At 39.3% G+C, this 10,000-nt stretch overlaps 1 protein-coding gene across 3 annotated transcripts in view; it reads left to right on the plus strand.

Moving 5' to 3' along the window:
- The window catches only part of LOC138035007 (amyloid beta A4 precursor protein-binding family B member 1-interacting protein-like), a 48,086-nt gene that overhangs the window by 22,392 nt on the left and 15,694 nt on the right, over window positions 1–10,000 (plus strand). Inside the window, exons 1-2 of one of the 3 annotated variants that reach the window (XM_068881956.1) lie at window positions 8,191–8,219; window positions 9,916–10,000. The exon at window positions 9,916–10,000 is cut by the window's right edge and continues 55 nt beyond it. The exons of 1 other annotated variant lie outside the window; for it this stretch is intronic. In XM_068881956.1, the coding sequence (XP_068738057.1) occupies window positions 9,963–10,000 (38 nt within the window). In that variant the 5' untranslated portion in view covers window positions 8,191–8,219; window positions 9,916–9,962. Of the gene's footprint in view, window positions 1–8,190; window positions 8,220–9,711; window positions 9,836–9,915 lie in introns of those variants that run through there. One more of the 3 variants, XM_068881978.1, reaches the window with a different exon arrangement.

The following is a 10,000-nucleotide window of genomic DNA, read 5'->3' on the forward strand; positions in this document are numbered from 1 at the left end:
TAATTAATAGTAGCTTTGACTAATAAACTTGGAAAAAGCACCCTGTAAATGACATTCACAAAAAATAAAGCTACATTATTTAATTATCTGTAACGTAGGATTCCTGCAGCCCCAATTGCGATTCGTGAAAATTCCTGTGAGTGTGTGGATTCCTGCAAATTCTACAAGCGCCATAATGATTCATTATTACAATTGTATAATAATATTGTGACACTTATCTGGGGCAAATGTGATAGCTGTCTTTTTTTTTTAAAGAAGGTGGTTGTAACGCCTTATTGGTAGCTCATGCGCACGAGACAGTGTGAAAGTGAGAGAACACATAGCAGCAATGTGTTTGGGTAGTTTTTCTGGCTTAATCCGTGGGTTTTTTTTATTAACCAAATCCTAATGGGAATAAGATAGCCAGAACCCATCACTTCCATGATATCAGTACAATACTTCACGACAGAAGAATGAAGTCATGCTAATTGTTCGTGTCGGATTTATTTCAATTTCAGGTCTGTGTTTGGAGGTAATGGATAGTGATGAATCAGGGAAGTACAAAAGTTGCCCCTGCCACCAGTGACAATGAACTAGAAGAAGATGAAGAACCAACAGAGGAAACGTGTGAAGAAGAGGAAGAAGGCGATGATGGATGACGATGACGACGACGACGATGACGCATAGTGATAAGATGTTGGATGAGGTTAGCAACATTTCAAGAGGGCAAGTGTTTATTTTTGTTTCTCAATCAACATCGTGCAGATGGGTTACTCTGAGAAAGGATGGGTTCACACGAGGCACGCAAGCGTGACAACACTGACCTGTAAGGCACAAGCAAGTATCCCAGGATGGCAGAATAAAGGTGTTTCGTTTGTGTTGTGCGTAAACCACCATTACACACTAAAACAACTACAATGCAAGAGCAACGCAAATGGAAATTTTTCATTTTATTTCTGGCATCGATGCTTGCACTTGCGTACGCATTATGGCTGGTCACACATGTATTTTCTTGGGCTTCAGGCTGTACTGTTGCAGTTGGCGATGCCGTGTAAACCAGCCTTAAGAGTTGTGATGATGGGAGCTACATGTACATACCATTATACACTATGAACACACTGTATTACAGCTAGAGTACTAAAATTGACGCAGTGTTATAATACCATTGAAGTATTTACCTAGGAACCGCTTTGCATGTAGGGATTGAAAGCATAGGTACAGTAGTAATGGTCACATGACCCCTACAGTATGTAGTAAATCGAACAAGCAAAATGCAGACTGTTTAATGAGTACATTGACCTTGATTTTAGGATAACTTTCCAGGTAACAGCGTTTGTGGAAGATGATGAAGATATGAGACTAAATTCATTTCCAATTTAAACGTAAATTGAATAGGCTTCAACAGAATTTTTATTTTTTTCAATCAGTTATTTTTATGTTAGCCTTTTCCTGTCTCTTGATAGGAACTTGAGCAGTTCTCAGACGAAAAGAATGAAGAAGAAAGCCCAGGTGATCTGGGCTTTGTGCCACCATCAATATCACAGCCAATGGGCGGATCATGATGGAATACAGTTTGAGTGTCCTGACTTGTATCATAATTCAATTTTGATTTAAATTACTAGCAGGTGACTTTGGAATGAATATTGAAAAAACATAATTTTGTTATAAGAAAATTGGATGAGTGGTGTTAGCCCGAATACGTGCAGTGGGGGTCGTGGAAGCACATCATTTCAGAAAAAAGTGGGCCTTAATTTCTCTCTCATTGTCCCATTAGTCCAAAGTTAAGGGACCGGTCATTATTCATTGTAAGAAGGGTGGGAAGGAACACCGGGGGAAAAGAATCAAAATTTCTGTAACACCCACACAACCCTCCCACCCCCCTCCCGCTTCATCATGTAAATAGGCAAGGGACCCCCGGCGCTATTCCAATAAGTACAATAATGATGTTATATACCTGTAAGAGACAGAGATAGGTACCCAAGGTAAGTGTTCATTTTGAGAGGCTATCAAACCACTGATCGTGAACAAAAGCCCCAAACAAATAGGCAAAAATCTTTACCTAGACTAGTGAGCGAGTCCCACAACTAATCAGGAGGACAAATTCTTGTTTAGAATGGGTCGATCTCATCAATGATAACGTCTGACAGTGCAGAGGTCATGAGCTTGTTCTGCAGAAATAACTAAGACTCAGATACGTGTTTGATTTCCTTTAAAGTGCCCCTCGTGACCAAAAAATCAATTCATACTTTTTTCTTTGGATTTCAAAACTGTGTTAACAAAACACTAAGTGACCCACGTGTTTAGGGCTTGGATTTCAAAAAAGCCCAGGGACTACACGTCTCTTAACCTATTTCTAACTGGTAATTGTTCCTATTCAAATGGTCACGAGGAGGCCATCTACTAACATTTCGCCAGTCACGTCATCACCAGAGAGAGCTGGGGATTGATGGGAACAAAAATGACGTCAAAGGCTCACTAGTTTAAGAATGCAATACGTGTGTACGTGGCAGAATTAATATGCAGCACGGGGGTTTTGGGCTTTCAGACTTTTAAACTCACGCTTTGCATATATATATAATAAGCTGCGTTCACACGCTGAAATTTTAAGCTAGTGAGCCTCTGACGTCACTTTCCCTGGATCCAACCGTATACAGGTGTTAAGCAAACACAATTTCAAAATCTGAAGGAAAAAAGGAAGTGGTTTTTTTTTTATCACAGTGGCACTTTAACAAATTCCCTTTCTTCTCGAAGGCAACTACCCATAGATATCTGGTCTTCGGTGATGCTGCAACAAGGAACAATTACCACGACCGGATGGCATTTGATTTTAGGTTACCAGTAGACAAAACTCTCACAAATAATGGTCTTGCTGAAACCAGTTGGTAGCACAGCCATAACATACTTGCCCGGATAGGAGAGCTTTGACTGCAAGTTTCTGCTCTTGTTTGTGTCCAATCTTTCCTATTTGAAGGGATAAAATTAATGATCGAAATCTTCCGCAAAAGCCATAGCGTGCTTATAATCAAAGCACAATCTGACAAGAAGTAATTGATCCGTCAAAAAATCTGACAGTGGGGCATTGTCAACGGACCAATCCAAATTTACCGTAGCTGGTGCAACGGGAAATTCTGAATGCAGTCCCTTCTTACACTTCTCTTCTCAATGCCTTCCTCGGTCATTTTATTTGTTTGCATGACAAAACACGACTGCCTCAGAAAAGCGGGCCGCTCGGCTGAGTTATGAAGGGAGTGCTCGCAGTCTATTCCATACCTTGCTTGAACACTTTTAAAACTTTTTACGATTTGCTGATGCAGAAAGTATTTGATGGAGAAAACGAAGCAATAAAGGAACAAGAACTTTGAAATTCAAACACCAGTCAGCTGCCATACATGTATTTACAAATTTTGCTCCCTTTTTTTTCTTTTTTTTTAAATTTTACTCCCACCGTCGGTACACAGGCCATCCGCACCAAAGTTCAACATACATGTAATACTAGCCAATCAAAAGGCTGAAACGACAAGTTTGCACTTGTGATAAAAATTGTATGTCCAATGAAAAGGACAATACGACATTTTTTCACTAGTGAAAACATCGTATGTAATTTTTATTTTATCACGGTTCCAAATGTACATAAATCTCCATACTTACACAATAAACAATCATACTTGATGGTTGTTTACTTTGCATAACAATGGCATTTTACAGAGGGCAAACAGAATTGTGTAAAATTCACTAAGTAAAGTTGTACAGGATAGTGGTGGGAAACAATTGGATTAGCATAAAAATTGTACAATTTGGAATTACTATTTCACATATTATAATTATTTCTTTTTACCCACCTTTTTACCCACCTTGGCCAGTGGATGCCTCTTAGAGTATACTTCATACTCCTTGGCCCCTTTAAACCCCTTTATAAAAAGGGTTAGCCCCCGTCTTCCCTCCCCGTGCTTCCCCTCCCTCCCCCTCCCCCCCCCCCCCCCCCTCCTTCTTAACTTAAAGGGGCAGTGTGAGGGTTTGCCTCAGATCAGGACTCCGGACTACGGATTCAGAAATTCGGACTAAGAACTTGAACGAAAGTCACCCAGCGTCTGCAAATGTTTACTTTCATCTCACTGAATTAATTTGCCACATGCTGACTCCTTTTGGGAGGGGATTCATGTAGTAACTTCAGATGAGCATCCAAACTGTTTGGGCTTTTTCTTTTTCTTGATTTGTGGAGTGATCATGTTTTTGACATCAAATAATTATTATGTACAGCAATTCTCTTCAGGCACTTGATTTTCTTGATTACACACGTTTGTTGATCTACGGAATAAGTATAGGTGTAGTCAGTGTGATGATTTGAAATAGTATGTTTGGTGTTAGCTTTTAGGCAACTAGGATGTGGAAGATATGTTTAAAATTTTATTGTAGCACAGGTGTTTGATAAGTTTCATGTGAATTTCTATAAAAGCAAAGGATTTCTGACTTAAATTCTATTGTATCCCTATTCTGGAATATGGTCAATTGAACACATCCTTTCATTGTGCGTTCAATACTCGTGGAAAAGCATTTTACCACGCGAAAATGGAACATTTCCCTTTCAGATCACCCTTTCTATAAAACATACAGGAAAGTAGCTAATATCTTAAACAATTTTCACTTTATTTCAAATCAAAACAATCACTTTCCAAGTACTTACAGCAGTTGCCAATCACGTGCGCCCCCTTATGACTTTTTTTTCATTTTTCAAAACTTAACGCCCATGTCGCCAGTGGAGGGTAGGTGCCCAGGAAGCCTGGGAGCTGCAACTGCAGTCAGATCCCCAAGGCGCTAGAACACCCGACTGGCCTGCCCAACCCACAACCAAGCCACGAGCCCCCCGCGCCAGGCCCCTTCAGGACACCTGTCACACTTGAGCCAGATAGCTCAGTGGAAACAAAAATAAATAAAGAAATAAAATACAAAAAAATAAAAATACAAAAAAAAAGAAGAACACAAAAAAAAAAAGAATACAAAAAAAAAAAATACAAAAAAAAAGGGGGGGATAGGGAGGGAACGCCGAGAACCACTAAACTCCTAATTCGACTCACAACACCATGCCAAGAGAGCAACAAACACGCTGCAAGCACATTGGACAACAACGCATTGCACTAAGCAGGAATACCGCTGAACCATGTCAGCCCCAGGGCTCCCTCAACCTAAAGAGTGCGGCAAACGCTACAAAAAACGCATAAAAACGCTAACAAATGCCTGCCAAAGGCTACTGATTGGACTAGCTCCCGGTCGTGAACCATGTAACTATAACAAACGCTACAGAACGCACCAAAAACGCTAAACAACGCTACCAGACGGCCAAGACACTAACAACCGCCTGCAAAACACAACTTACCAGACTAGCTCCTAGTCGTTAACTATGTTAAATTTCATTTAACTATCTGAAATTTGGGTGGACGTCAATTAATCAATCAATTTAGTTTCGAAAATGAAAACAAAGTCGTTGAGGGGCGCGTGTGACTGATAACCACTCTAAACTAAGATACCGTTTTCGCCTTCACAAGAATTCACTGTTTACAATCACAAAATACTGTTAATTATCTCTTTATGGTAGTCGATTGGAACTACAACCCTTGTCAGTTTTCATTGGTTAAATAGAAGAGACTGGTCCTGTCTCGAATAGTGGTGCACATAGATTTTCGTGGAAGCTATGTAAAAAGAAATTATCTGGCATATCAAATTATTTCATTAAAGAAACCGTCTCTAAGAAGAAGATTATTGGGCTTAAAAGTAATTCTTATAAAACAATAATGTTCAATGACATCCAAGCTGTGCTTGCAATTGACTTCATTATGGTAATTTGACCAAGGTCAAAACTGAGCAATCTAAACAAGATGTACATCCTAAAACATGGACTAAATTTTGACTTTTTTTATGCATACATGCTAGCTCTTCCGGAACTGCTACGGTGTTTGTCCTAACTAAAAGCCACTACAAGGCTTTTGAATTGTTTTTTTTCCTTTTCCCTTTTCTTTTGCCTGAAGTAGTTAAGGGACCTATCACAATACCATGATACAAATTGAGAAAACAATTAAATTGACCTATGCCAATAAAAAAACCAGTGGTCGGGAACTTAATTTCATCTGCTGACTCGGAGCGAAAACAGACTGAAGAAACGCCATCTAGAACAGAGATGAATCATACACATATTCGAGTGCAGCCAGAGAGAGTCTAGTGAGACTCACAGTCAACACATCAGAATGGGAAATGATCTTGCTTGACACACTTACACTGGGTCTGTTCTCCATCGTCCAGGCTCTTCGCTGTATACTGGGCTCAGTAAGTGTCACAACTTTCTTGATAAAAAAATATTGGAATGCATTCGATCAGTTTCTAACGAGAAAATGTTCAGTGTAAAAAGTGCTGTTAAATTATGACTTCATTCACCTTGCATATATGGCCTCAATATGCCTTGCAGGCAATGGATCATTGGTGTAGGCACTTTTGCTCTTCACTTCGAAGACTGATTGTGGAGCTGCAAGGCTTGTGGCAGTGTGATCAGGTTGTTAGTGGAAGGCTTCTTCCTCTGTCTCTTCTCCACCCAGGTCCTCATCCTCTCTACCTCTGCCGGTTTGCAGCCTGTCTTGTCAATGACCCTGCCGTTAATACAGTCTTCAGCCAGCAATTCCCAGTTGTCAACACTGATTCTGGCTTCCTGAGTTCATGTCTCATCTTTGTAGCGAAGAAGTGGCTGCCCTGTCAATTGTTTGCCTTGAGCCAGCTGTCTATAGAGTAGGTCTTTTGGAAGGTTCTTGGGGCCCATGCGGTGGACATGGTCTAGCCAACTTAGTCTACGCTCTGAGGGGAGGTACTCGATAGTTGGCAGTTCTGCAGTTGTCAAGTACTTCCTGGTTGGTAATCTTATCCTTCCGGGTGATCCCAAGAATTTTGCGGAGAAATCTGAAGTGGAGTGTGTTCAGTCTAGCTCGTTGCCTGGTATATGCAGGCCATGTCTCACTCCCATACAACAGGGTAAACTCTGATTTTGCTCTTTAAGCGCAGTTTTGGGCTTAGCTAGACACACTTCCACACCTCTGCAGTTTTCTGAAAACTGAAGCTGCCTTGCTTATGCAGGCATTCAAGTCACTCCATGCAGGGAGAAATTGGAGGTGATTGTTGAGCCAAGGTACTTGAAGGCGTCCACAGAGTTGAGTGCTTTCTCAGTCTTCTTTATGAAGATGGTAAGGCCGAAGTCCTGGCAGGTAGTCGTGACGCAGTCTGTGATGGCTTGTAGTCCGCTCTCTGTGTGACTGACAAAGGCAGCGCCATCAGCAAAGAGCAACTCTCTTAACAGTACTGTCTTCACTTCGGTCTTAACGCTCAGACAAGTCATGTTCAGTATCTTTCCGCCCTGGTGTGTGTGGAGGAGCTAGGACACCCTCACTGCAGAACTAGAGAGCATGTTGGATGAGGAGAGAAAAGAAAATACCAAACAGGGTGGGTGCCCATACGCAGCCTTGCTTCTCTCCACTCTGAATTTCAATCCGGCGAAGTTGTCATAAGAAAAACACAAACGAGATTCTTTATCAATTTTATTTATCTTCGAAATAAGAGTACCTTACTAAGCAAATGTTTTCATCAAACATTGAGTTTGCTGCTTACTGTAGTAAATTTAGCCTTTGCTTGAGTTTCATTGTGTTCCAGATTCAAGAATTCTTATGTATGGTTGTAGGCAAACCTGCGGTGTCATCCTATTTCAGTCAAACTTCAAAACACTAAAATATGTCTTTGCATCAATCAAGACCAAAAAATAATGGTGTAGTTTTGTTGCCAATACTCATAAACAATTGAAGTGCACTGAAGCTATTCTTTGTTATTCACATCCATGGATGGAGAGGATTCAGTGAAATGGATTGAAACTTGAAAAAGCTGTTTGCAGAAAGTCACCAAAAAGTAATGCAAATAGCTCTTGGTAAATATAATATTTTTAGTGGGATGTCAGGAATGTTGTACGTGTGATGCTAAAATACTAATTTTGATTTTTGCCCAGTTTTAACCTAAAAACAGCAAAATTGGCATGACAGTGCCCCTTTAAATAATGACCAGTCCCTAGTGCCCCAACAGCAAATCCAACAGCAAATAGTTAAATGTGTATTAAATAATTTTTTAAATTACAATTTTAATTATTGTGCTTTTTGTGGAGCTTGTGTTCTGTCAATTTTTTTTCTAGGATCAATTCAGATTTTCAATCTGTGCCATTGAAGGTAAGTATTTCACTAATCGTGTTGTTTTTACGTGGTAAACTTTAAGTTAATAATTTATTGGGAATCCACTACTTCTGGGAAAAAGTGTCGTTTGAAGCAAATCCATGCCCCTGAAGTTGAATTTACAATGTGTTAAAGTTATTAACTAAATATTATAACCAGTTAACATCATGTTACAGTGTTTACTGTAACTCCTGATTCCAAATCAACGTCCTTGACCATTGATTCGGAATTGCTGAGCGACCTTGAAAAAAAATTCCTCTGGCACACAGGGTATCTCCATGCATGTATTGTTTATGAATTTGTTCTTTCTCTTAACTACATTTATTATTCCACTATTATGCCATTTTACCATATTTGGTCAATAGAATGTTCAAAATATGAGACGGTGATACACTGTAGTGTCCCGGTCTGACCGGCTTAGAACAGAGCAAATACGGACAGAACGGGAGTTTTTCCGGTTTGACCGGTTTAGAACAGAGCAAATACGGACAGAACGGGAGTTTTTCAATGAAAGAAGTCGTTTTCAACATGATGAAAAGCCTGAGAATTGAGCTTGTCATCACTTGTCACTCGTCATTTTGGTTTATCCAATCAAATAAAGATCTTTGGCTAACTTTTTGTGCTGTTTACATCGTTCGTACGCACCCTGAAGGACAGATGATGCATTTTTTTCAAAACACTCTTACCAAATAAAATTGAAGCAAAATAACACCTTTTTTGTAGTGGAATAATAAATCTCTTATTTGATGGTTTAACATATAATACGTGCAGACATTTAATATCTGCACGTATTATAAGTGAAACCATGGAATAAGATATATGTACACTATTTAGTTTTCTCAATGTACATCCATAATTTTGTCCTGACTTAGTTTGTTCATGCCTTTTGTTGTATAAAGTACAGGTACTATCAGATAATTGTATAGTTAAGTGTTTGTATGTTTTGGCTCATGGGCTGTTTTTATCAGACAGGATTGAAGTGAGCATGTATTTGTGTCTCATCACATGTGCAAGTTATCATGTTCTGTTGTGTTCATAATCAACAAAACACCAGCATGAAATCTGAGAAACAAATTTGCCCATCCAGTCATGTAGTGCTTCTGTAGTATTACAGTAGATCTTTCTGACTTTACAGTGGTGGCAGTTTTACTTCAAATAAAACTCTGTACTCTAAGCCAACACTGTTAAATGCCTTCTCTTTAATACATCTTACTTAATTACATTTTGTAAACTTACAGCTTTGAGATGTTTTGAGAGAAAACAATTAAATCCAAAATTATCCTCAACTGTGTGTCCTGTAAATGGATAAGTGCTTGCTGAGTCTCATGCGGCTAGCTGTGAATAAACTGTATGACCTTTGTGGTTATGTTACTTGATCTTTTTTGATATCTTGTTGCATATTGTTCACTTTAGCTAATCTGTGCTTTTCCTAGAACATCGGGTGTTTATTCTTGATATCTGGCCAAAAATTTTGTGACATACAGTATTGTCTAGACATTCCTACTGTAGTATTCGATCTTCTTGTAAATTTTGTGCTTTTTTTCAGTAAAATAAGTGTCTTCTTTTTACATTATCTGCTGTGATCACAAAATCACAATTGCATAAATGTCAAGGTAAAGTCTGTTTTATCAGTGATAAATTAATAAGTGTCATCTTGTAGCCCTGATATATAAATTTCTGGATCTCTCTACAGGAAGCGGGGAAGTTGATTTAGACGCTCTTTTAGAGGACCTCTGTGTTATGGAAAAAGACATGAATTCTGGTAGTGAAGTTGGGAC

Source organism: Montipora capricornis, chromosome 1 (assembly GCF_036669925.1).
Source record: "Montipora capricornis isolate CH-2021 chromosome 1, ASM3666992v2, whole genome shotgun sequence".
Lineage (NCBI taxonomy): Eukaryota > Metazoa > Cnidaria > Anthozoa > Scleractinia > Acroporidae > Montipora > Montipora capricornis.